The following is a 27,953-nucleotide window of genomic DNA, read 5'->3' on the forward strand; positions in this document are numbered from 1 at the left end:
GCATAACGCACGTCTGAGGAAACCATAAAATTATATGTTGCATGTCTGCGTTTTGATCTAATATTTTAACAGCAATCAAAGAGCCAAGACGATTTGCATCCTTCATTTTGCCCTGTGGCGTCTGCAATGCAAAGCAAAGCACGCAAACGTAGCCGGTTCGAGAGTTCGCATTATTGCGCTTACCTCTCCCACTTGAAGTTTTCGTTTCCACTGTAAATTGCTAATCGTGTGTTTTCAGCGTCGACGATGCGCTTTTTAACCGCATAAACAGTGAGTATATACGGAAATCATTTCAATACATCATTTGTAGGCACCTATCACCACCAGGTTATTGATGATCGTGCATGTGGCTTTGTTGCACGGTGTAAACATTTTGATCCCCACGAATACGAACGCCAAAGGTAGACATACTTGCATAGCGTCTGGGCCAGTTTTATCTGTGTGGAGGAATGTAGTCATCGGATGTCGATAATTGCATCTCTTCAACCTGGATGGTAGGTTTTTGGCAACATCTCGTGCTGTTTTCGTTTATCCATAAATGGTGCTGGAGTTTGACTGCTGATGTGGGCCATTCTGTCAGCTGCTCGTTTCATCTTTTCCTTTTTTTTTTTTTATTGGCTTTGTGTGCTCGAAGCGTATCGGTGCAAAGGTGCCCTGAACTTTCGTGCAGTCGTGTGTTTGGAGGGTCAATCTGGTTCCGGACTGTTTCGAATGTCCACGGTAGAGGAGGACAGAATACCGGGACACCGTTATAAATGCGTCTGATTGAAACTTCCTAATTATCTTTGTTGGCAGATGATGACTAGTAGAAACTCCGTCGATGATGACGACGACGACGAAACAACGACGTCTAGTGATGGCACGACGTCGTCGTCAGAAAGCGACGGCGAAGCGACCCCGGCACACAACGGTAGCGCCCTGAATTCGCTAGCAATACGCAAAGATGGAATGGGTGAGCATAGAGATAACGTGTGTGTTTCCTCTAATGATTGTCACGTATTTTTCTGAAATATATAAGTAGAGGTTTGGGTACATACCTGCCTCTCAAGTGAAGAACTAATATTATGCAGCTACAAATACTCATCTCTCAGTCTCAGCTGCATGCTGTACTTCATGGAGCAGCACTGTAACTTACATTAACATCTGATGCAGCTGTGTGTGAACGCTGCGGTACCGTGGGGGTGAAACATGCTTTTTACTCAAAAACGAAGAGGTACTGCAGCCTCGCATGTTCCAGAGGAGTTTTGCGTCTCGGAGCTGGAAAGGTAACCTTGACATTGTGTGCTTCGTGCAAACCATTCTTGGACTTCTTCTCTTCCTGTTCAGAATCCGCTCCCTCAGGCAAAAGTGAAGCATTCAAACCAATCCTCAAAGTCCAAATATGGTAAGATATCACACTACGCAATGCAAAGAAAAAAATCATGTAGGGACATAATGTTTCCATTATATCCACTCAGATCTCACCGCTTCTTTTGACTGGAAGCCATATCTTCAACGAGCGGATTTTGTTGCAGCACCAGTTTCTTGTTTCAGACATGTAAGTAGAGGGCCAGAAACAGTTCGTACAAACCAGGCGGAAAATTCTCTGCAACTATAGGTGGCGTTTGCGGACTGCTGGGACAATGTCACCGTGGGTATGAAAGTGGAGGTGGAGAATAAAGACTGTGAGACCTTCAAGCATGTCTTCACAAACTTCTACTGGATAGCAACTGTCATTAAGATAGCAGGTAACTCAAGGCCTTTATGCATGGTTAAAGATCTGCTGCAGGGTTCAGCTGAACACTGTCCTATGCAGCAATAGTAGGAGGTGCCATAGATTCATGTTTCACCTTGATGGTGGAAGGTTGTCGGGAGAGGCTCTTTATTGTCCCGAAGTATACCTGTCTTGAAACAGGACCAAGTCAGGGCTTCTAGTACTCTCCGAGAGCATATATCCCCCGTGGGGCAAGAAACACTTGTTTCAGCCACGACCTAGTAGATTATAGAGACCATGTCATAATCGGCAACCCCTATGAGGATCCCGTCCGCACGATCCGCTAGGGGCTCTACTCATCGGCCCGCGAGATCTACATCATGATTGGACAATAGAAATTTGAATCTTGAGCGCGCAGAAGCAGACACGCGTCTACCGTAGCAGACGACAGCAACAGCTCCTATGAAAACATGTAGAGTGATGATGATGACCAACTTTAGAGTGAAACATCTTACGTGGGACATGCACTGCTTGTACAAAAATACCAAGGTAAGCTGAAGTATAGAGTATCGTAGAAGTTGAGTAAACAATAACTGGGCTGATGAGTAGCGCCACAGTTAGCTTCCAAGTGCGGCACTGGGAAGGGGTGCCTATGAGATGGTCATTATAATCTATAGTAAAATGACAACATAAGTCGTACACTTGGCCCCGCCCCCCACACAAGAATCACTCCGCGCGCGCGCGCGCGTGAATGTAGTGCGACGCGGCCAAGTGGGGGGGGGGGGGAGAGAGCGACGGGAGGCCGGCACTACATCGCGAAGCGGGGCGTCGTGCAAAGGCTGGTAGCCAATTGCAGGAGCCTTCCACGGATGAGTGGGCGGTCCCAATTGTAGGACCTAAAGGGGTTGAGAAACCACACGGATAGAACTTTGTCTCTGGCAGGGTCTGTACGCCTTACTCCACGCACTCCCTACGCAAAGTCCCACCTCCTACTATTTTTTATGCTACAGAGTTTTAAAAATCTCAAATTTTTGAGGCCCCCGCCGACCGTGGCGCCAAATGGTGCCGGGCAGCTCCATGAAGTCGGCGGGAAGTGATGCCTTGACCAGTTGCTCTACGGCTCTACGTCATAGCCCTTCCGCTCATTTCACTTCGCCGCGTTGCGTCCCAGTGCTCGCCGCGTCCCTGTTTACAGGCGTCGTCATGGGGACGGGAACTCCGCACTTCCGTGGCGCGCTCGGCACTACGTCATACCGAGATCGGCTCGGGGAGGAGGAAAAAATCTCCTCATATTCAAAGCGCCACAACTCCGTGGCGCGGGAGCGCAGCATGAAAGGGTTTCGACGGAGATGTTTGGCACCCATAAATCTACATTTCAAACATGATTTTGTGTAATATTTGGATTTGGATTCACAACCCCTTTAAGTTGTCACTGACTACAGTAGGTCGTGGTTTCAGCTATTTTGGTTACAACAGAGCTACACACTATTACCTGGTAACACTAGAAGAATCCGATTCATGCTCTGGTCACCATCATGTGGCAAGACCACCTTGCGTAACAAAAACAAGGGCTGAATATTCAGCACATGCTCAAAATACGAATCTGGAGCTGTCGAGTGATTTTGAGATTAATGTTACGCTCAACTGAATGTTACATGTAAGTGCCAAATGTCATCCAGGAGAAAGTCATAGTCCTTGAGGGACGCTAGGAACAATGGACGAAATGTTCATTGAACGACACGGTTCGGTTTCACAGCAACATAAAGCATGAGTTATTGCACCTTGGCGGACATCGCAAGGTTGTGGACCCGATGAATGAGGATTGTTTTGAGATAAGGTAAAATGTAATAAGTAAAGTTCTCCTGGGAATGGTGGCTATCATGCTTGACAGAATTGAAACCAAGAGTTACTTACGGTGGCAGCAAAAGCACTGGTTAGAAAATTCAGTTGTAAACAATTGGCTGCAAATCTAGCTTAAATATCTTGCTATGTGACTCACGCAGGGTGTCTACCAACCTGGAAAACAGGGAATCGTCAGGGAATTTAGATGTAACCGGAAAAGTCGGAATTGTCAGGGAATTTGCCAAAATCGCAGCTGAAATCGGGGGAAAATCACATACAAGTGCCGTCATGATGCGCAGTGAATCGCAAGTGCTGATGAGGTGCTGAAACGCCCACGCCACAACAACATTGCCACGAGTAGCAGTTCGTCAATACGACACGCTCAGAGAAAGAAAAGTAGGGCAGTCTTGCTAATTTCTCAGTAAATGATCTGTTTTATGAGGGATTCCCATCAAAACGTAGCAGGAGGCACCAGGTTCCCTTTTGTTTTGGTCAGGGAATTCACTTGAAATAGTCAGTGAAAACCTGGAAAAGTCGAGGAATTTGAAGGCTACAGTTTAGTAGACACCCTGTCGTGCTTCACAAGGAAACATGTGACAGCATTTGGGTTGCCCAGAGTGCTGCTTTGATGACACTAGTTAATGGCATTCCCTCTGGGAAATACATCTGTGAGGATGGGAATTACGTGAAGGAACGTAAACAAGGTTTAGGAAGTATCTACTCGATGCAGACTATTTTTAATACGACTGAACTCAACTTTGCACTGATGTGTGCTTTTGTTGTGCAGACATTATGCTAATCTCTAATGGAGGGGTTTACTGTACCAACTGCTTCATTATGTGGCATTTGCAAAGCAGACTTTGCATGTTGTTTCCATTCATTCTGGAGGTTGGGAGGATCTTGTTCTCTTTTTATCTCTTTAGGCTATTCTGCTAAGCTGCGCTACGAGGGCTTTGGGATGGACGACAGTCACGATTTCTGGGTCAACCTTTGCGTCGACGCCGTCTACCCCGTTGGTTGGTGCGCATCTCAGGGAAAGCCCCTTATACCTCCCAAAAGTAAGGAAATATGCGCCGTCCACATAAGTCGCACGCTCTTTTTGTTTTTCACACTGGTGGTAAAATTCTAACCAAATTTTGATTTCTGCCTCTTGATGGGTCAGTGGGTCTTCGTGACAGACTAGTCCTGTTGCAATTTATCTATGCACTTTCAGCAATTGAGCACAAGCATGGCGATTGGAAGCAGTTCCTTGTGAAGCGCCTCACTGGAGCTCGTACGTTACCTGCAAACTTCCACTCTAAGGTAGAACGGCTATTCTGGCCAACGTATCAGTCCTCTTGACGAGCTCTTCTTCGCAGGTGCAAGAGAGCATACGTGGCAAGTTCCCCGTAGGATTAAAGCTTGAAGTGGTGGATAAACGACGCATCTCTTCAGTTCGTGTTGCAAGAGTCACGGAGAGCATCGGAGGGCGCATTCACATTGTTTACGAAGGCATCGAAGACGACGGATTCTGGTGTCATGAACGATCTCCTCTTATTCATCCGATAGGCTGGGCGCAAGTGATCGGACACGATCTTCGGGCGACTACAGGTAATTGGCCATACCAGTATGGCTTTGATAACAGTAAGGTGCAGCAACACATCTGTATGCCTACACATTTTTGTCAAAGTCTTTACTCCGCACGTGTTATTCACATGTTCTATTGGCTACCAGGAAATGTCGTAACAGCCACTGCTTTCTTAGCCTTTTTCTTGTCCTCATGTTCAATATTCTTATATCATGTGTTGGCTCCCTTCATGACAAGACTCTACAGTGGCTGATGAGCGCTGTGCCTGCCACCTAACAGAAGTACAGGCCCATTAAACACACAGTCAAACTTTTACAACAAAATACAATATAACAAAATTTGCGATAGAGCAAAATACCATGATTTGGGTTCCCTGGCAGCGGGCTTTTTGCTTTTTGAAAATTGTGGTGTAAAGATCAGATGTCAGGAGCTGCAAAACAGAGTAAAATTGGGAGATGTCATGTGAAAGGAGATTTTTGGGTGAAAAAAAAAGAGAAGTGCTTCACACAGTTCAGATCAGCATAAGAGGCTACTGGGTGTACTGGGTGTGAAGTGTTGAGCATTACCCATGCCTAAGGCCCTTCTTTTTCTGCTGCGGCAGATCCTGAATTCCACGTCAGGTACCTGTGAATTCTGCAATTTTCTGCGGTAAAAGGTGAATCGTCCTAGTTCGAACAGAAAATACTCTTTATTAGTTCCTAGTGTGGAGGAACATGGTTACAAGTCAAAAAAACTGTTGTGGCTTAGCATAACAAGGTAATTGTAATTTCTTCTGAGAGGGAGTGACGTTTGTCACTGACTATCATGTTGTACTTGCTAAATGACCTCTCACCATCTACAGAGTTTACTGGCACACACAGGTACTTGACAGCTATGGATACCACGGCAGGGGTCAGCATTTGCATTCCACTCCAGAATCCCAATATGTTAAAGGGTTGTTCCGGCAGATTCACCTGTTTTGACACAGATGGGGCCATGTCATGGTCACTAGACTTCACAGTCACGGTCACAGACTAGACGGCGCCTGGTGGCCTTATCCGGATGGCACATCTCCTCTGTGACGCAAGCCGACCCGGCGCGAGCAAAGTCCGTTCATCTCGTGCATAAGCAGAGTTAAGCGCGCGGTTCCGCGAAATTCCACACAAAAACTTGTATTCCACGGCAGACTCACAATTCCGCGAATTTTTGCGGAATTGTGGAAAAGGAAGGGCCTTACCCATGCCTGTATAGGTGGCTGCATTTACACTTTAGTGAGTTCGGTTTCAGGGGTTTCGAGGTTTCTCCCCGAAGTGACGATGATGCAAGTTGGGGTAAAAATGGGTTTCACCAGACTTAACCCATAAACACAAAGCTAAACATTGTCACACATTGAACACTTTCTTCGAGGCTATATTGCACTTGCATATTATTTTTGTGTTTGTAATACTTTTCCAGACAGGCAAGCCTATTTAAGCTATAAGGTGTGCTTAATCTGTTTACTACTAAAATGACAAGTGACAGTTCCTTTAATGATTTTGCAGCAAATACAAATAGCACTAATACACAGATGGAGGTCCTAGCAAGCTAGTATGGTACCTTCTGTTTGTGATTTGACTGATGTGGCTTCTAAATTAACGCTACTGAATAGGAAGCTTATTGTGTCACACGGTTTTACAGAGTATGCAAAGGCATCGCTCGAAAAAGCGTTGCTCAGGAAGTGCAGTGGAGACGAAGCTTCGTGGGATATGTTCCCTGCAGTAAGTCCAATTTAAATCCAACATGTACTCTCGCGATGTGTCTGTCTTGTAGGAATGGAAAGTCTGATGCTCAGTTTCAACCTGCAGGTTCAGACTCCACCATGCGAGCTGAAATTCCGCGAGGGAATGAAGCTAGAGGCCATCGACCCCCTCAACCTGTCCACCATCTGCGTAGCTACCGTTACCAGAGTCCTCCGCAATAACTATCTCATGATCGGCATCGACGGAATGATGGCTGCCAACGGCTCAGATTGGTTCTGCTACCATGCCTCGTCCCCGTGTATCTTTCCAGTTGGATTCTGCGAACTCAACCATATTGATCTCACTCCTCCGCGAGGTTCGTCTCCAGGGCAGTGCACGCAATTTGGGGGGTGAAAACGAACTGTACCCAGTAATTCTGTGAGGAGTGTGGGCTCAGTATGACTGGATCCTTGCGTTTCCTGGTTTTGTGTGTTTCCCAAGCCGGGCCAGGTTTTATGGTTGAAGCCGTTCAACAAGGTCGCAGAGCCAAGCATAAAGAACTTAGCTTCCCTAGGTAGAGCCTTGTGCTTTAGAGCTAAACCCGGTAAAGCTGGTACCGGGCGCATTCAACGTAGCTGCTCTGCACCGTGTGTTTGTCTGAAATTCGAGGTGCTCTCTTTACTTATTTTTCACCTAGTAATTTGCTTTTCCACCGTATACTCAAGGTAGCCTGATTTTACCCTAGTTTACGGCTCCCCAAAAAAACCCGGTTTTTACCTCCTGGTTTTTAAGAAAGGCAAACAAACATAAAGCAGAGAAAACAAGGATGTATACAGTCGCCGACCGATTTTTCGGACATGCTCGATTATTCCGACTCGTCCGCGGAACGGCCGCGGGTCCCATAGAGGTGATGTATAAGAACGTCCAAAATTTTGGACGCCGTGCAGCTCTGTCGCTCGATATTTCGGACTCTGTTTGCCCAACCCGCGAATTTCTCTCATGGGGTGACGGAAAACATTGTTATCATCTGAAATTCGTATCAAAAGAAATCAACCAACTAAAATATTGAGGCAAAAAAATAGGCAGTGATGATTGTTGATTTTCCATTCCTCTGAGTAGAAGAGGTTTGTCGTAGCGCTTTTGCGTCTTCGTTTTTGGCCAACGGCCCAGCACGTGAGTCGCACGACAGCGCTGTAAAGCGAGCTTCACCTAAAGCATGCGTGCGTTAGGTGAAGCCGACTTGCGGACTTGATGGCGGCAGTGCCTCTGTCAGTGTACTTACAGTGACGAAATGTCGCTTCGGGAAATAGAAGCTGATGTTATCAGGCAGAGCTGGAAGCGTGTTAGAATCGCATCGACAAATTTTTCCAGCCTACTAGGGCTTAGTAAAATTTATTTTGAAGCGAAATTCGTTTTTTCGGACTGCTCGATTATTCGGACACTTGCGCAATCCCCGCCGAGTCCGAAAAATCGGATGGCGACTGTATATGAATAGAGCCTGAAGTTTTCGGGAAATATTTTTTTTCTAAATTCGGGGGGTAAAAATCAGGTAAATAAACGTGCTATAAATCCATGCGAATCCGGGTGGAAAAACTTCCAGTGTGCTAAATTTGGGGATAAATCAGGCTCAGTTACTCAAATTAATTGTACTGGTTTCGTACAAATGGTGATGTAACTGCATTTGCTGCCGAACAAGTTAGTGTGCATTCCTATAGACAGCTCAGTGAGGGCAGTTTGCCGGGCAGCCGCAGCAGTAATGTGATTGTTGCACCAAACTGCGTCATGGGGGCCAACACTGCCACATTTTCGTAAAATATCGGGAATCTGCACCAAGCCTGCGCCAAACATCCGCTCGCGCCGTTAAAAACGAAGGCAAGTCTCCAATGATGAAAGATGCAAGTCACTGAAAAGGTTAGCCAGCTGTAGGAGTCGAACCCACATCCTCTGGATTGCCAGTCCAGGGCTCTACCAATTGAGCTAAGCTAACACGCCTTCTCAGCGACTTCCAGGGTGCGTCATCTGAAGGGACAAACCAGCCACTCTCTCTCACTCATCCTCCTTTCACTCTTACATTTTTGCTCACTCACACACACATTCATACGACGGGATCGACGCAGGCGGCAACTGTTGAACATGGGAGAACTGATGTTCTGAGGCTGGAACAACATAGAAGGAACAAATACATACAAAGCCTCAATTTGCCTAAGAAATTAACGATGAAAGATGAAAGTCACTGAAAAGGTTAGCGTCCTTAGGCAAATTGAGGCTTTGTATGTATTTGTTCCTTCTATGTTGTTCCAGCCTCAGAACATCAGTTCTCGCAAGTCTCCAGCTGAGCCCCTTCTGGTCATTTAACTCGTGTCTAGTCAGTGGGACAGCAGCCCCGTCTCCTATTCGTACAGTTTGGCTTGTGTTTTGCACACACTAAGCCAGTATCCTGCTGTTAGGAAGCCGTTTCCTGACGTGCGTTGTTTGAAGGATGAATCTGCTTATCAGTTCGTTGAACATCCAGGCAACAGTAAAGCGATAGAGATAAGATCTCCCCCCACCGGAAGGATTAGTATGACAGGATGGAAGACAGGTCCGATCACTATTCCGCTATCCTTCATTTTTTTAAATGTTGCAGTGTTTCCATGCTGTGTTGCCGTAACTTGTTGCAGGTGTCACATGATGTCACTAACGCGGAATGTTTCGAGAACGCTTGTAATTGAGCATCAGTTAGTTGCTGTTGTGGACGAAAAACCTGAAATAAATATTGGGCGTGTTCAGCCTATGTGATTCCAGCACTATGTGAAAGCACGGTGCACAAATTGGACAAGGAGTTGACCTTCGAATTCCGTGATCACATCTACGTCACTCTTTCGGAAGTATATTAGAAATAAAGTGTATGTGACTGCGCATGATGATGTAGGATATCTGCTCCAAAGCACTGCTTTGTTGCCTCAAAACTGATTTTTTCCTGCTCTAGAAGGTGCTCCAAAATGGCTTGGGCCAATCACATCACTGTAGTGGTTTTGCAAGAACTTGAGGTTTTGCTTGTAACTGGCTGCTCAAATCTGCCATAGAAATGATTACGCTAGGGTGTAATTTTAAGCTCTTGATATTGCGTGATGATATAACAGCTTGTGTGTGTCCCGTTCCAGGCCACAAAGGAGAATTCCGCTGGTATGAGTACCTTCGCCAGACAAAGTCTTTAGCAGCTCCAGTGTCCCTGTTCAAGAAGGTGGGTCTGATGGTGACAGATATAGTAAATATTGTGTCACCAAATACCAGGTAAAACGATTTCATTGCAGGTTCGGGTACCCCCGTAACGAAAGATGACTGTATTCAATAATTGATTATCGCGTGGTATGACTGAATTACTGACTGGTCCCTACTGTATCGTGCCGACCACATTGTGAAGCCACGCTTGTCTTGCATCGGGTGAACTGCATTTGCTGAAGCCAACTAGTAGAGCGGCAACACCATCCAAATGGGGACACTCGTTGTTAAAGGGGTCGCAACACTTCGATAACAACGTATTTGTGCGATTCTAATCCGAACTTTTTTCTCACCAAAAATGTGTGCTCACATGCACATTACGATTGTGTCACGCAAAAAAAATGTATGCATCGTGCCAGAGTTGAGCCTGCTGCAGGGGCGGATCCAGGGAAGATCCTCGGGGGGGGGGCACTAAAAAAAAGAGAGAAAGCGGGGGGGGGGTCGCCATGTAATGCGCGGAATGGGGGTAGAGGTATGCCTCGGGGGGGGGGGGGGCATGCCCCCCCCCCCCCCCCCCCCTGGATCCGCCCCTGGCCTGCTGTACACTTGATGTTGTGCAGCAGCACTTAGTTACACTGGTTCACGGCATGGTGCTCACAGAAGCACAAGAAGGGCAATGCAGCATTCTGTAGCAGACCGGTTGCCATGCCACCTTGTTCTGCGCCTTCGGATATTGCGGGCTTTTAGTCATGCCACAGAAGCAGTTTGACTACGAAGTGCGTTTTAAGTGGAAGGCGATTGCGCTGGCGGAAAAAGAGGAGAATACGAGTGTTGTCACATGCCTGAGTGATGCGAGCGTTCAACATTGAGTGTGTGAATCAGGGATCGGAACCGTTATTTATTTATTTGTTTATTTATTCTGTTCAGGTTCAGCTCCGCAGCAGCGCAAAATATCGGTTCGAACCAGTTTAAACCAGTTCAGAAAAGTGAATTTTGAGCAGATTGCATGGGTTAAAAGCAAGCACATCCTTACGATTATCAAACAACATTTTTGTTGTTGTTTTCTTGTTGTTGTTGCCAACACAGCAGTGGTTCACAGCAACACTGTGTGTTACAGACCTGCATTCGAGGTGCAACGTTACGGTAGCATACTGTACTCTCTCTATGTTCACTCATTGTATACACCCTGTTACATCCTGCTCAGGGACTGACCGTTATTTTCACAGCCCAAAATGCAAACTTGGGATTGTTGGACGACAAAAATTGCGTACAAGGAAGCCTACAACTGCCAAAAGGACTACCTCGAAAGTAGCACAACTGAATGAACGCAATAGCTGCGAGGAGCAAATACCTCGCACACTTGGGTTGCAGTTCTGTTTTGTTCAGTTTCGGTTTCGAATTTCTTTGACAATGCGGCTCAATCCGCTGTGTACATTTTAGCTCCGATCTCTCACAGCACACATTACGTCTGAACCGTTTCGTGAACCGATAACCGCCTAACTTTATTTGGTTCAGTTCTGGTTCGGTCCAACACGAGAAAAAAAAATTTTTTTGGTTCGGTTGAGTTCCGGTAAAGCGAAAAATACTGGTTTTTAGCGGTTTTCGGTTCGGGTTCAGTCTTGGTTCGGATCCCTGGTGTGAATGAATAATGTCTATATTACCCCAACGGGTATGATGATGTTACTCCACTGGTGTCAGTTGAGCTTGTCCGTGTCGTCTGCTGTTTTTGTGTTCTCCTCTTTTTGAAATACGTATACGAGGCTGCTGTTCCCTCAGGGAGTGTGACACTTAAAAGCTGGATCAAAGTTAAGATGTGTAAAATGTTCCTCTGTAGGACATTCCAAATCACGGTTTCCAAGAAGGAATGCATGCAGAAGCCGTGGACCTGATGGAGCCCCGTCTAATCTGTGTGGGGAAGGTTACTAAAGTTGTAGGACGGCTGCTGCGAGTACATTTTGACGGCTGGGACGAGTCCTACGACCAGTGGTGTGATTGTGAGAGCCCCGACCTATTTCCTGTAGGGTGGTGTCAGATGGTGCGTTACCCCCTTGAACCTCCCAGGCAACCAGGTACTGCTACTTACATTTTCTTCTCGAAATTGAGAACTTCCGTGTCCAAGTTTGAGAGAGACTTAAGCGTATGTTTCGTTCATCGGTAAGGGGGACGCAGTACATGTTTGCTTCGACACACATAACCTAAAAGTTTTGTGTTCTGAACAATGTATGTGTGCATACACTACAGCTTAGCTTCAAAAATTTACAACCAGCAGCTTCGTGAAAGCTAGGTTTCATGCGCTCTGCCAGCTAATGTGCTTCAATGTACAAGATAAAGTGCAGGGTTTCTAATGAAAATAAAATGAATGAAACGAGTGTATGGGAGCTAAACTATACATTGGAAAATGCGTTATGTGCCAACTTTTACATAAAAATTGCCACATGGTCGAGTTCCTTGCGGAAAAGTCGTGACAATTAAAAAATGCTACTCTCTTACAATTCCAGTGGTCTATACTGGCTGCTACGTCTTGAGTGTGTACGGGCATTGGCAATGGATAGGAAAGAGGAATTTTTCATAATTTTGAATTTACATGATTTTTGAGCACTCCATACATAGTTGACAAATGTTTTGGCATCTGCTGTTCCTGCGGTATTTTCAACGGAGCAGGAGAAATACCATGCCCCACCTTGTGTAACCCTGCAGTTTATACCCTTCATCAATTTTCCTTGTAAAGAACCCTGCTTATGCAGTGACTCTGTCTCTGCGTGTGAACTCCCTTCGCGCATGGCGTCATCTTTGCTAGTTTACAAATAGAAATTTGCAGGTGTGTACATTGGTACAGTATGGCACTTTTTGCCTTTTTTAATTTTTTTTTTTACTAGTGTATTTATGATAACTGCTATTTGCTATAGCATTACTCTATGTTTTAATGTGTGTCTGTGTTTTGCAGACACAGGGTACCTCAAGAAGAAAAAAAAGTATCAGGCATACAAAGGCCCTCGAAGAAGTAAGTTTTTCAACAGGAAGGATCTGCTCTTTAGAGGCAACACCTTCCAAAAAAATTTGTGTGGTCTTTGATGATACAGTGCAATCCTGACAGAGGAATTTTCATTAGAACACGAAGGAAACCGTATTATACATGGGAGGTACGTGGCGCAAAAGAGATTCGTAAATAGTACCAACAAGTGCAAATGCTTTGGGGTAAATATTGGGAGTTTTCTGGTACTACCCGAAACAGTCATGCCCTATTTATAACTTACTCTGCTGCTCAAACTGTGCCTGTTATGAAGTCACTGTCAATGCTTATGTACTCTCCACTTAGTGCTAGCAGTGCTTATCAGTGTTTATTTGCTTATCTCTTTTGTTACCTATGTGCTAAGGGCCCATGCTAGTGCATTATGCACAGTCACCAACCGAATTCTCGGACACCAAAAATCGAGACTTGACGATCTCCTGGACAAAATCCATTGGTACCGTCAAATGCTCCATACATCAAGTGTGCTTTCCGCTTTCAGTGATCCACGCAGTTCCCCAAAAAGAACAGCTCAAGTTTTCTGCACACCTCGGCTCGTGCATGCTTGGATTTCCTGAATAAAGTACCAGTTTTGGCCTGTTGGCCACATATAAAATCGCTAAAACAGTGTCTAAAAACAGTAAGGACGACACAGGATGGACGCATTGTTTCTAGCACTGTTTTAGCGATTTTATTTGGATTTCCTGACTGTGCTCTCTCCCCAAAACTGGAAGCACTGCAGAACAGGGCCCGACATTTGGGATTGCTCTATCGGTAATTACGCCATCATGGCACATGCACAGCCGTGCTCGCTTGTGTGTACGCCAGACTGCTTTGTTCCAAACACGTTCCTACAGTTTATTTCTAAATTCGGGCAATAAAAGTAGTCGAAAGTTAGTAATAGTCTCTAAATGCTATTGCAGTAGATGAGCTAGGTGCAAACGATGCTGTATGATGTTGGCAGCCTAGAATACCACAATATTGATGTTCACCGCCTGAGCAGCGTCAGTAACAGCATCAACATGTGTCAACAGTGCCAGAAAGAGAGTCTGCAAAATGACCGATGGGTAGGGGGATTATAGAAGATCTGTACCAATCTCTCCTCCTATTGTTCTGATATAGTACCTTCAAATCTATCAGAATTTTATCTTCTACGGGTGTAATTTTATGGTTCCAAGGGTGTATGAACGTGGCAAAAGGAAAAAAAAAAAGTTTCAGCCAAGATAGCATTGTCAGGATTTCACTCTAGTGTTGTCCTATGGGTAATCCGTAATGACTTTACCAAAATATGAATGTATTTTGTGATATTACTCTAAAGTTATCAGAATACAACATATTGATCCACATGATACACTTTCCAACATCTCATTTGGAAGTCCACATCCTGTTTTATATAGTACAGTCTTGAGTCGATACCAGCTATTCATTAAATGCATTGTTATCAAGGAAAGATCCGAAGCTAAGATCCATCATTCCAGCATTTTTTCTTCAGGCACCATTTTCATGAAGCTTGTAATTTTTAAAGGTTATAACACCAGTTCATAATATCTGCAGTTGCAGATTTTTTTTCCCCCTCGCTTGATAGTTAATTTGTACAATGAGGCCACAGAGAGTCACATAGACTCTGATGGTCTCTTCCCTGGGAAAAGTGTATTTATGTTAACATTACATTAACATCTCAAAGTCGTATACACTCCTCATACCATTCCTCAGCGTCGCCTGAAGATAGTAGGACAATACAGGGTGTCTCACGTAACGTGTCAAAAAATTATATTTAAAAATCTACACGTCGAAAATTATGGGGTCAACCATATTCGTCTTCGGAGTGTTTTTGCCATTGTGTGAGAACACTTTTATGAATTTTTTGCCATGGAAAATTTAATTTTCCGAATTAAAGTCCGGAAATTGCCTAGTCAACACCTAACATTTTTTTGACAGATTCGGGAAGCATGGGTCGGGTTTAGCCCACCATGGAAAACTTCATTTCGTGGTACAAAAGTGAGGAACGGAAAAAAATTGGGAAAATATTCAATTTCGGGCCGCTCAAATTGCCGCTCGCCTTTCACATCCCGTCAGAGTGCTTCGGGAAGCGACACATAAAGAACAGTCGCCCCGTCCCTTTACTTCCCCTCTCAACACCCTCATATTTTCAGCGACAGGTTCACTTTGTGATTGCGTTTATCTTCTTTTGTTGTTCTACTCTTCGCTTTTTTTTTTTTTTTATCGTATTCTTTAGTGATACGGCTCGCCAACCTGCATGATACGAAGCGCCGATAGCGAAGGGGCGGGGTGACTGTTTTTTATGCGTCGCTTCCCGGAGTGCTCTTGACGGGATGCGAAAGGCGAGCGGCCCGAAATCGGATATTTTTCCAATTTTTTTCCGCTCCTTACCTTTGTAACACGGAATGAATTTTTCCGTGGTGGGCTAAACCCGACCCGTGCTCCCGAACCTGCCGAAAAAATTTTAGGTGTTGAGTAGGCAATTTCTGAACTTTAATTCAGAAAATTAAATTTCCCATGGCGAAAAATTCATAAAAGTGTTATCACACAATGGCAAAAACTCTCTGAAGGCGAATACTGTTGACCCCATAATTTTCCGACGTGTAGGTTTTTAAATATAATTTTTTGACACGTTACGTGAGACACCCTGTATATGCCTTGCTGTATGCTGCTTTCCTTCATCTTTACAATAATCTGCATGTGTTTGCATTTTTTTTAACAGCCAGACCATTGATGTCCCCATTCGCAACTGCATGAGTATGCCAAGTTTTCGCCTCAGTCAATGCAAAACAATGTTCCCTAGCATGGGCTTTCTCTCGATCATGAATTTCGTGCCTTGCCATGCGGTTGTAAATTTAACTTTTGGCGAGGTAATGCCAAGCAGATTTGTTGCTGTGCAATGCACTTGGTCATGGGTTTGTCTCAACATGGGTCCAACTGATTTGGGACTGTGTTGTTGTCAGAGAAAAAGATGAAGTATGTCACTGCTGGGGGTCAGCGTAAGGGATTCAGAAATAAGCTATCATCATCTCCCATCGACGATACTTTCATGGACGATGTAGAAGTCAGAAACGAAGATGACGATGATCTGGGTGAGTCATCTCACGTTTGTGGATTGAGCTCGGAATGGTGGTGTAAAACAAAGAGTTGAGAAAGTCGTTTTGTGCTTGTACATGACAGTTCTAATCGCGATCCGATTCCCTGCTCCGGCAATACTAAGATAGTTCTCTCATGAGCTTTCTTTGAGGAAAAGCATTCAGTGTAATATCTATGCAGCAAGTGTCATTGCCTTTGTAAATAGATCGTGTTCCGTGCTCCATTCAAAAACTGTCACGGCTCGGATTCAGTAGAGAGGCCTCAGGTGGGAAGAATTAACCACCCACTAGGGATAGTATGGTGTAGATGCAGACAAGCTGGTGGACAAATTCCGTCTTGGGGAAAGCCTGGGCAAGGGGCAACACTGAAAAACATTTTTGAGCCATAGTGTTGCGTTTGTTTTTCTGTGTTGCCAATTGCTCAAGCATTTTCAAGACTGGAGTTTGAACCACCCGCTGTGTCGCTTGTGATCATAGTTACCTCGCAGCGCAAAGCCAGCTCCACCTAGGTAGGAGAAGGCCTGCTTATTGCCTCCTCTCCCTCCTTTGCTATGTGGGCATATATAGTCAGAATTCGTCTGCTACTGCTGCGATTCGCCATTCTGCGAATTCAAGAACTCTCAGATGATCGCACCTAACTTTTAATGTGCGGACTTTCTGCAGAGAAAAAGTAAGACATGGGACCGTCTTGCGCTTTATTCCGAAGCTTTTCCCATTTAATAAGCGGGGACGTTCAATCACTACTCGCAGACGACGGCGGTTCATTTCCATGGCTACGACTGCTGAAAGCACGTTCGTGATTGGCTACGGCCATTGAAAAAACGATCCTGATTGGCTGCCTCTTAGTTGTTACGTCACGTCGACCCAGTGAGGAGGCTTTCGCTGTCTAGGTGGTGTTGGCAAAGCCCCGTATCATATTTTTTCCATTTCAATGCACGTTAGCTACGCACTTTGGTTTACACGTCCCCGAACTTGTCTTTCCAACAGTGTCCTCTTCTTCCGACGTCAGCGCCATGGTAACTAATCAGACGGAAATGAAGCTAAATGACATCATAGACCAGAAGCCCATGTAGGTTTTCCGTACTGCCTGACTTTGTGATGCACATGATTGTGATGTGCGGGACAATGGGATATATTAATGTCTTTCTGCAGGTTAGTCACAAACGAGGTTGAGATGCGGACTCCAAGTGGTCTCGCGCTGAGTGCAGCGCACGTTGCCCTGCACCCACAGCACTGGTCTACGCTGGACGTGGTACAGTTTCTGCGCATAAACGACTGCGGGACCTATTGTCAAGCATTTGGCGAGCAGGTAATTATCGGATAAGACTCATTTTGATGTAGGCAGTTTCAAAATGAATGTTTGTGCGCATAGTAATTGTTGATTGTACACCATAGCAAAGGTGGAGTAAAGTATAGGAGTGACAAGAGAGCTTACACCTACCAGCTTGTTATTAACAACATTAGTGAATAACAAACTGCAAAGCGTAAGCACGTTTTGAGAGGAAAACACGCCGTGATTTCACGCCGAATCAGGCAGGGTGGTCCGATCGACCTCTCCAATTTCTTTCTTTCAAACATATATTAAAGCCTTGTCCCTAGGAGGCATATTGGCGCTGAAAGTAGTTGAAAATAATTGGTGGTTATTTTTTCATGGAATATCATTCAGATGTGGGCATTTTGACCATTGTGCTTCCTACGAAGTTTCACACCATGTAACTTCATAACTCTATGACATATTCAGCTGAATTTTTTTTCACGTATTGTCTGGGGTGGGTAGCATTGCATCCTAAGGTCTCAAGGTTCTAAGGTTTGCCTTTGAAGGGATAAAAAATCGCAGTTGCCACATTTGTAAAATATGGTACGTTTTTGGAACCTCACAACTCATCTCCCAGTTGTGATACGTACCCGAAAGTAATCTACATCATTGCGTCTTGAAATTCCCTTTCTTCTCATAGCAAGTACATCGTACTGTGATTTGGGACAACGCACCCAACAGTCTTTTTGTGAGGGGTGTCTACGGAAAATGCGTAAATTTTAGGGGTGTGCGAATATTCGAAGTTTCGAATACGATTCGAATAGTTCGCGCTATTCGAATGGTATTCGCAAATGGTTACAACTATTCGATTTTTTCGAATATTTTTCGAATATTACCGGAAATTGCCGTGACTGCCCGTTCGTGAGAGGCCGCAGATAGAATTGTGTACAGAAAACCAAAAATGCGCGTAAAAGAGGCCGGATTCCGCAAAATTGGTACTCCATGCGCGCAGGTATGAGTCCTAGAAGTCCCCTGCACTTCGTTAAGCGTGTTTAGCGCAAACCTAGTGCAACCATATCGCCATCGTCACCGTCCTTCCTTCTCCTCCTCTTCTTCCTGTTGACGCATGCTACTCACGTGCGCGAGTCGAGCTGTAAACCGAAACTTTGGAAGTGCAACTGGTGCCGCAGTCTTCACGCCGCTACGCCGTTCTCCGGCACAATGGAAACGCCTGACGAATGCCCGACGAAGAAAAAGAAGCGCAGTGCAGTGTGGAAGTACTTCGAAGAATCTGCGACAGGCGGGAAGTGCAAGACCTGTGGCGCGTCCCTTCAGACGCCAACGGGGACGACGACGGCTCTTGCTAATCACTTGAGACGACACGTGTTGGTCTTCAAGGAATATCAAAATGAGTGTCAGCAGCTGAAAGACGGTACGCAACGCAAGATAACAGACACGATGAAAAGGCAGGACACCATATCCTCACGAAGGAAGGAGGCTCTTGACGCGAAGGTGGCAAGAATGATTGCCGTCGATCTTCAGCCGTTCTCTATTGTAAACGATCGTGGTTTTCGGGAGCTGATGACAGAGGCTGTCCCGGGCTACACACCACCATCAAGAACGTCTCTTTCACGGACGATCATACCTCAGTTATATGACGACACGAGAAGGAAGGTGCAAGAAGAACTTCGCGCAGCCTTTGAAAACGGTATGGAAAGTATATCATTCACATCGGACATGTGGACTTCATGTGCTAACGAAGCCTACATAAGCCTGACTTGCCACTTTTTGGACTCAGCGTATTGCTTGAAGCACTATCACCTAAATACATCGTATTTCTCGGGAAGGCACACCGCCGCTAAGATCGCGTCAGCCCTAGAGGAACTGGTGGCGGAGTGGAGTATAGACACTCATGCGTGCCCTGTGTATATCGTCACCGATAACGCCCGTAACATGAAGGCAGCCATCAGAGAACTAGGTTGGTGTGAAAGGTCGTGTATGGCGCATACACTGCAGTTAGTCATAAGTGATGCAAAGGACTGCACACGCGGCATTCAAGAACTCTGTAAGAAGGCGAGGGCAGTAGTGGGACACTATAAGCACAGCACTCAAGCTCAGGGACGACTGGACGAATATCGGCGAAAGTCTGGAAAGGCTCCACTCCACGTCAAGCAAGACGTAGAGACTAGATGGAACAGCGAATTTCTGATGCTAGATCGTCTGCTTGAGTTAAAAGAGGCGATATGTGTGGACTTTGCATCTCATGATATGCCTGTGGATGGATTAACGGCCTCCGACTGGAGGCAAATGAAAGAATATGTTGGCACCCTTAAGCCCCTGGCAGATGCAACGACAACTGCAGGAGGGGACAAATACCCAACTTTGTCATCCCAGATACCAATCCTGTATTGTATTTTTGAACACTTGAGGTGTGCCTCAGAGAAAGAAGACTCAGAGTTTGCCCAAAACCTGGTCAAGAGTCTAAAAACGAGGTTTTCTGACTACCAGCTTGATGTGGCCGCCAGTCTAGCAATGTTTATTGATCCCAGGTATAAGACTCTCATCTACAAGAGTGTGCCGGCAAAAGAAGTACGGCTAAGGGATGTCGTATCCAAGGAGCTAGAGAAATTAGGACCAGATGAATGGCCTTCCTCGGTCGAACTGACTCCTCATCAAGAACATCAGTGTCAGTCAGCTAGCACAACACTTTGGGACAGTTTTGACCTGCTTGTCAAGGATCAAGAGTGTTCTGCCTCCCAGCCACAAAAAGAACTAGAGAACTACACTAGTGACAAACCAGTGAGTCGTGATGCTGACCGATGTCAGTGGTGGTACACCACGGGGCAACACAAATTTCCCCACTTGGCAAGACTTGCACGGAGGTACCTACCTATACCGGCAACATCAGTGCCAAGTGAACGTGTTTTTTCTTTGTCCGGCAATGTTGCATGCACACGCAGGGCCCGTCTCACACCACGACATGTGGAACATCTTGCTTTTTTGCATGATAATTTGTAGCCCTTTCATATGTGTGCCACCTTACTTTGAAATGTGAACTTCATCAAGTTTTCTTTGCTTCCAGTCTTGTATTAAAACTGATCACCTCAGATTCCAAAGCTATCGATTGCATCTGAGAAAAGTGCATAATCGTCCACATGTACATGTGCCACACGAAACAAACTCAGGGCTGATTGCAGAAATCAACGTCTTGGCATGCGATGCGGAAGTCTGCATAGATATGATGACAGCCATGATCTTGTCAGGCCACCCATTCTTATGAGTGAGCCAATTATTTGATTTAGTATTTCCAAACTATAAAGGTGAGATATTCGAAAGGTATTCGTTTCGAATGTTCCGTACATATTCGAATTCGACTCGAAATGGTGCCAAATTATTCGACTTCGATTCGCATTGAACATGAAATATTTGAAATCGATTCGACATGGGGATTTTGCTATTCGCACACCTCTAGTAAATTTGACAGCACGCATCCCATATATGCCCACTCGTGACATCGTTCATTATACTCACAAATGTTCTTCATGACGACACAAAACACCACATAAAAAAAAAATTGCTTCAGAGATGGTCGAACTTACGTTTGTAACTCAACATCGTTCGCAAATTTAACTTCGACCATCAGCTGACTTCAGTTGAATATGTCAAATAGTTAAGAAGATACGTGGCGTGAAACTTTGTAGGAAGCACAATGGTCGAAATGCCCACATCTGAATGATAATTCATGAAAAAATACCACCAATTATTTTCAACAGTTTTGTAAAGTTTAAATAAATTCAAATTCAAACTACTTTCAGCACCAATATGCCTCCTAGGGACAATGCTTTAATATATGTTTGAAAGAAAAAAAATTGGAGAGGTCGACCGGACCACCCTGCCTGATTCGGCGTGAAATCACCCTATATTAGGTTGGTGATGTCTGCTTTGAGCGGTGTAGCGTGGCACAGTGGCTAATGTTTTTACAACGTGATCAACGCCATCACACTCCGAGCCACTGCCACATTTTCCTCAAACAGCTGTCAGTTACACCTGCTGAGGTAGACTCTGCCACCTTCAACAGTAGGGGTTTAACTTTTTCTTTACCACGACAAAAATGACCATTTTTGGGTGGTTTGATAGCTTTTGTGGCTGTCAGTATCGCATTAGACTAGGTTGCCATAAAGGAAACTATACGTAATTGAGCACCCTATTGAATGATATAGGATTTAGAAAAGAAGCTATCCATGTATTTCCCAAATTAATTTTGGAACACAAAAAAAATTGTGCAAACAACAGAAGGCTTGTAAAGATACGCCTGTACCTTGAAGAAAAGTATGAACCTAGGAAGTCCAAAATATACAAAATCTGGCAAATTTTGTCTAAAGTAACATCTGCAAATTTTTTGACCATTCTAGGTCAAGAAGTTTGTGAGTTGTGAACAATAAGGTTGACACTTATGCTGTCAATGCCATTGAGTGATTGAGTTCCTTGAAGGAGTAAAACAGAAATTAGCATCATAATTTCTGCAGAAAGCATCTGTTTCATGCCTAGGTTTCCTGTTGTCACACTACATTTTGCTATTTCACTGCTTTTCCATTCCTCCCAGTTGGTTTTGAGGCAGGAAGAACAGTAACAGTGAAAGTTTTACATGTCCTTACATTCAGGACAAAAGTCCAACATGTTCAGACTCGTTACTTGTGTTCTAATAAACTAATTCACCCCCAAATACGCTTCAAATGCGAGTATTGCACACTTGCGAAAGAGGTGCGCCGCAGGAAGACGACGACGTATCCAAGAAAAAATCTCCACACTGCCTCGCTGGCGCGGAGCCAGTTTCATAAATTGCTACCATGAGGAGAAGCTAAAAGCGAAACTGAATCTGCAGTGTCTGCAGTGTCCACCAACTGTCACCACTTGCCCATACGTGCTGAGGAGGTGCCGTAGTGCGGCTCAAAAAACTGTCGATCACCGGTGATCGATGCTGTATGGGCACGGTAAGGAAAGAGTTAAGGAACATGGAAATACTTGAAAAAAAGAAAAAAGAAATTGTCAGGAGGACCAGAGATCACGATTACAAGCCTTGGTACACCCATTTGCACAAAAGCTTTCAATGTCGCGGGTCAGAAAAGCTGTTTCCCTCGGCTGCCAATCTGTGGCATCACGTCGTGAAGCGTGCACAGTACTTTTTGTTCATTCTCTTTGCGATTGTATTCAGTGCTGCGTGTCTGTCATGTAAAGGAGAGCAGCTGCCCCGTGGCTTTGCTTCCTTCCGTGCCAGCAAAAGTGCTCCACAGATTTGACACCAGAAGGAGCTGGGAGAGATTGCCGCTGCTGCACTAATTTTCTCAAAAAATGTGCATGCTTCATGAAGAAATATTTTGCATGACAGTTCCTGAAGATCGTTTGTTCATATCACGCAGTAAAAAAAAGAAAAAGAAATCTAATTTTGAGGTGCCTACCGTGCTGCTTTAAGCCACTGCATTTTGCAGCATCACTTTACTGGCCTAGCTGAAATAGTCTGTTTCGTTAGTTTCGAGAAAAAGGAATAAAAATATACTAGTGCATATATAGCTTCATGTGTTCAGCACTGGTGTCTTAATCATTGACTGTGACATCATTTGCAAGCCACATTCTTTTTCTTCGTGTACCTCGATGCAATCGAACGAATCTCATTCAAGTTACCTGCACACACTGTTCCATGTTGTTACGTCAAATGTGCTTCGCATAGCATACTGTTGCACTGAAATATTCTTTACATCATACACGCGTGCAAATAATATGTGACACCACGTGATACGTGGTTAGAACTCTGGGAGAAATTGGGTTTAACCCGGAACAGTTTGACCCTAAGTATATTGTGGGTGATATCACATGGTACAAGCAATGACCTGACTAACTCTTTTTTCTGTTTAAAAAAAAATGAACTTGCTCATTTGCAAGTCACTCATCCTAGATACTGGCATGGACAGCAAAAAAATATGTGCTATGGGAATATTAAAAGGAGCAAAGACAGGATAAGAAATCCCCCTAGTGTGCACAAGAGTATGTCAAATGTAATAAACGTCTCTCACTTCTCTTTATTCAACAAACAAGCAGCTTACTTTGCTTCACATTTATGCAATGCACTGGATAAGTGCGGTGGAAAAGCTTTTGATACAGGTCCACATCCTGCAAATCAATGTGTCCATTATACTGTAGTTTGTGTGCAAACCACAGTTTTCACTGTGTCAAACGTACATTTGCAGAATTTAGATGGAGCACAGTTCCTGGCTCAAACCAAGGAATCCATCATGGCAATGACTGGAATGAAAGTGGGACCATCGCTAAAGATCTACGACATGATACAGCAGCTGCGAAAGGAATTCAGGGGGAAAAGCGTCCTCAAATGATGATCTGCATTATCAACACATCCAGTATTTTTATTTTTTTTCATCAGCTCATCAACTCATCACCAACAGCTTTGCACGTTTGCAATATGAGACACAATTGACTCTATACTTCTTGCTCAACTGACAGGGGTCAGTGACACATAATTTTATGTTGGGCGTGCACAGCCAGCAGGTTCAAAGAAATTTATATATGCGTTTGGAGTATAACTTTCTCGTTTTGGTCACTGTTTGTGTACATATGCAGAGTATTATCATTATTATTATTATTTTAAAGATGCTGCTGCACCAGTTCATGTTGAAAGTCTAATAGGGTTGATTTTGCAGCTTTGTTGAGCTGATTTGGAGTGTACAGTACTACAGTTATTCAATGTGTTTGTTCCTGTAACTTTTTCTTATGTCAGAAACTGCATTTAGTCTTACTTCAGTCCATGAGTTAAGGAGTTGATACAAGCAAATACATTGTATGTTTTGATTTGTATGACTGACTGATGGAAGATTTCTAATAAAGAGTGGAATTTATACGAGTGAATGATTTTCCCAAACTGCACAAGGCAGGAGCAGCATCATGCTGAGTCACACAGCAGTTGGCAGAACAAAGCTTAACCATTGTTGCCATGCAGCTCCAATCATTCTCAATTCAAAGACCACTGACCCCTCGATCCATGAAAAACATGCAACAAGGTCACAATCCAATCTTGATAGAACACTAGAACTGACCTTCTGTGTTATACATCATGCTGACCCCGGAGTATGGACCACAGGGTTTATGGCCTTCTCTACGGTCTCCTTTGTCGCACAGTGGCGTCGTATTGCCCGTGGCTTATGTGCCCGAAAACGTTGCTAAAAACTGGTTCTGCGTCTTATCTGCGGTGCGTTTATACGCGTGAAATTACGGTACCTAATAATAGAGGATCTAAAAGAAAAAAAGAAGAGTATCATATTTACAGCCATTTGCATCTTCACAGGAGTAGCTTTTATTCAATACAAATTTGGACTAGACAAATACTAATCTTGTAGGTAAGATTTCCTTGAGTATGAGGAGGGATGAAGGTACAAACTCTACTATAACAACACTAATCCTTTGACATTATTTTGCAGTACATTTTGTTAGTGTGTTTCGTCGCCAGGGGCGATATCCTACCCCCACTGCTGGTGGTGATGTGGGAAATGGAACAATGAGTGACCTCGCAGTGAGGACCGAAGTCCTCCGGTGTTGAAAAATGTCAGAAGAGCTTTGAGGGCAAGGCGTTGGTGGGCTGGACTTTGCAATGGACCAAGCAATTTTGACAAGCAAGAAAGGGGGGCGAGAGTCCAGCTGATTGAGAGACCCGAAAAGTGTGGTTCGGGAAGGTTGGTAGTGTGGGCAACTGAAGCTAGGGAGCTTTACATGCATAATAATGATAAGAGTTGGGTGATAACTATATGATGAGCCACTGTGGTACAGTGGGTATCACTTCTTCGCTACTTTTGTCTGGACATCCTGACAGATGCTAGAGAAAATAAATTCGTACACAAGAGTTAGTATAGCCACCATCAGACGTAACCGTAACACCCAAACGCGCTGGCCTGCACAGATGTCACTGTCACAGAGTTTTAACGTTTTAACTGCTTGATTTGACACTACATCCGAGACATGCTGAGCTCGAGACTGGGTTGAAACATGCTACTGCCTCACGACAGCAGCTCGACATGTTCGCTTGGGCGGTTGTCGGACACTAGCCACTGGCTGCGCTGCGTGCTCCTTACGACGCAGTCACCCAGACCCATGCGCTCGCGCACTACAGTTAAGTCTGACGGCAGCCGTACCCTTTGTCCCTTGGTGCACATATGCTATTCGCCACTGTAAAAAAAAAGTAAAAGGAAACTGCATGTTTTCTGATGTATTACTTACTCTCTTACAGTTTGAAGTTTATTTCTACTAAGCAATCTCATCTTGCATCATTTTCAGCATTGGTCAAGCTCTTCGCGACAGAGCTCGTAGTGAATGTGTCAAAGATGACCTAGAAGAAAGCAGTTATCAACGTACTTTTTTGTTGCGGTAACAAAAAAACCATGAGGTGTAAAATTCACATACGTCTCTTGCCCAGGGCTCACTCATAAGCCTCGATGTGAGAAGAAAATTTGAAATGGCTGGTTTCAACGAAGACTGCCTCAGCAATTCCTGATATAAAGCATCAGTGCATTATTTGCCATCTGTGGCATGCTCTGCTCTGTGGCACTGTCACACATGCAGAATAGAAAAACACGCAAAGTACCGCACCATAAAAAGGAGCTGTGGTGCATTTCTTAAACTCTCCAGGCTAGGGATGAACTTCTCCGAGTCGGTACATCCGGCCGATCCGTTCAGGGCATCACTTAGCTGGTCTGCCAAACCCTTATCGACGGCTTCGATATAGACCTGGTGAGAATAGTGCTATGTATCAGTAACCGTTCTTTCTTCACGGTCGTTGTATGCCGCAAGCAGATTGCCTTTTTGTACTCAAACGTGTGGTGCAGAGTATGTGTAACCAAATGCTTAGGACCAAACAAAATTTCTGACTACACATATTCTTATTGATAACACGCTGCTAAAAACAGAGGTCACTGCAGCCTATGCTAGCCGAAAGGGGCACACGTTAACGAAAGCACAGTGCACTAAAATCAGTTTCGGTACGTTTTGTTCTCCATATACGCATTTATAAATGCCTGCCACAAGGCATGCTGCACATTACAAGAGCGAACCTCGCGTACATAGGTCAGGAGCTGTCAGACGAGTTTGTGAAGTGATAGGAAGAGCATAATATTGGTAATGCGCTGGCTATCAGCACCTCACCTTCTCGCAGTAGTAAGCCCAGTTCACAGCTTTCTCCAGTGCTTCACTGGTCCATTTGCCCTCTCGACCAACACTTCGAAGTACATCGTTGAAGAAATACAATACGTTTTTTACAGCTTTCTCCATTGCTCATGCAATATCGTGTGAAATTGGTTGTTTTCAACGTTCATCCACATATTCAAATAAATAAGTGAGAACGGCTTTCGGGTGTTCGCGCAAGTCTTTCTGGGGGCATTCAGTGCGGTTAATATTTTTTAAGCAATCAAAAATCTGTCAAAACCACGATGTGAAAACTTTCGCAAACTAAAAAGTACGGGAAGGAAAAAATGATGTCGATAGCGATCAATCGTTCTACTTTCGTTTCGTCTTCTCGCACACTTCCCATGCAGCTTCTCCTTTCTTTGTTTTTAAGAACGACGAAGTTTGCGTATAAAGTTATAATATGAACGGGATGAGAAATATTTTAGCTATACGAAATACACATAGTTCGAAGTTTCGATTCCGCTACATTAGCGAAAGCCGAGGTATCGTCTGCTACAAGAAGCGCGCAAACGTGCGGCCCATAAATACGCTTCAACTATTGATAATGCAACACTGCCCGCTTCACTATGGTTAAGCAAGCATTTCATATTCTATTTTGCATTGTTCGTTTTTTTCTTCTCTACAACACACAAACTGGTAAAACTTTGACCTTGTTTGCGTGAGCTTTTCTTGTCGTCCCTATATAATCTCACTATTCTTTCGTTACGGTCCCCCCCCCCCCCCAAATTACATTTACAATATAACTTCCCTCATTTACGAAGAGAGCTAAGTGACTCACTTCCTTCAAGACTGCAAACAGGGATACAAACCTTAAATACGCCATATGCATTTTGTTGTTGTTTTTTTACTATTCCACAATGCCACACAAATTATGGCACACAGGCCACAAGTTGTCTTCTGCCGAAATTTTGCAACGCCTTTACTCACCTCTTTATGACATCTTGTCATGAATATAACAAAAATTAATTAATTGAAGCAATACTTGTCATGATATGCTGCCAGATATAGACTAGATTAAATATTGTTGCTTGATCAATATTTGTACCACTTACTTGTGTTATGTTTGCCAGATATGTACTAGTTTAGATATCCTTATTCCTGCTCTTTCTCACTCTTTTTTTTTTTTTCAACCCGTTGGTAGCTTGTTGCCTGATTGTTGTGTGAGTGCGTATGTTTTTTCTTTCTTTCCTCTTCTTGGCTTTTTCTTTCTTTTCTTTTTATAGTTTGCCATACTTATCTGAAACTACTGCCATACGACTGTTGTAGAGTCAGGCGCCTTTATCGGGGATTTTCCCATTTGCACCTGATCCTCACTGTCACCAAGAAACAGAATACAGAAACCGACACTGAATATTT

General features: G+C 44.3%; 2 protein-coding genes and 1 non-coding gene across 8 annotated transcripts; 1 reads left to right on the forward strand and 2 right to left on the reverse strand.

Annotated features, from left to right (window-relative positions):
* Positions 1-30: 30 nt before the first annotated feature.
* On the forward strand, positions 31-24,262 carry LOC135394572 (MBT domain-containing protein 1-like). Of its 4 annotated transcripts, none has more exons than XM_064625378.1 (18): positions 31-270; positions 796-952; positions 1,153-1,265; positions 1,327-1,384; positions 1,458-1,537; positions 1,598-1,727; positions 4,459-4,593; positions 4,749-4,837; positions 4,894-5,125; positions 6,759-6,838; positions 6,926-7,175; positions 9,943-10,022; positions 11,835-12,069; positions 12,945-13,001; positions 15,971-16,099; positions 17,090-17,171; positions 17,255-17,411; positions 23,600-24,262. In XM_064625378.1, exons 2-18 carry the CDS (start codon positions 796-798, stop codon positions 23,741-23,743), a joined length of 2,208 nt encoding a protein of 735 aa, XP_064481448.1. In that variant the 5' UTR covers positions 31-270; the 3' UTR covers positions 23,744-24,262. The 4 variants fall into 4 exon arrangements, with proteins under 4 accessions (XP_064481448.1, XP_064481450.1, XP_064481449.1 ...); XM_064625377.1 differs by lacking the exon at positions 31-270 and adding an exon at positions 373-494; XM_064625379.1 differs by lacking the exons at positions 31-270; positions 15,971-16,099 and adding an exon at positions 372-494.
* Positions 8,714-8,786, reverse strand: Trnaa-ggc (transfer RNA alanine (anticodon GGC)). The gene has a single exon. It is a non-coding gene; the product is annotated as a tRNA-Ala (tRNA).
* On the reverse strand, positions 23,418-26,892 carry LOC135394575 (uncharacterized). 3 transcript variants are annotated; one of them, XR_010422944.1, is made up of 6 exons: positions 26,556-26,892; positions 26,004-26,141; positions 25,818-25,904; positions 25,643-25,743; positions 24,461-24,607; positions 23,418-23,654 (listed from the first exon to the last, which is right to left on the reverse strand). XR_010422944.1 is itself a non-coding variant. In XM_064625384.1 (5 exons), the coding sequence occupies exons 1-4, from the start codon at positions 26,679-26,681 to the stop codon at positions 25,672-25,674; spliced, it is 423 nt and encodes a 140-aa protein (XP_064481454.1). In that variant the 5' UTR covers positions 26,682-26,892; the 3' UTR covers positions 23,418-23,654; positions 25,635-25,671. The 3 variants fall into 3 exon arrangements, 1 of the variants encoding a protein (XP_064481454.1); XR_010422943.1 differs by having other exon boundaries at positions 24,461-24,656; positions 25,635-25,743; XM_064625384.1 differs by lacking the exon at positions 24,461-24,607 and having other exon boundaries at positions 25,635-25,743.
* Positions 26,893-27,953: the final 1,061 nt, after the last annotated feature.

Source organism: Ornithodoros turicata, chromosome 5, assembly GCF_037126465.1.
Source record: "Ornithodoros turicata isolate Travis chromosome 5, ASM3712646v1, whole genome shotgun sequence".
NCBI lineage: Eukaryota > Metazoa > Arthropoda > Arachnida > Ixodida > Argasidae > Ornithodoros > Ornithodoros turicata.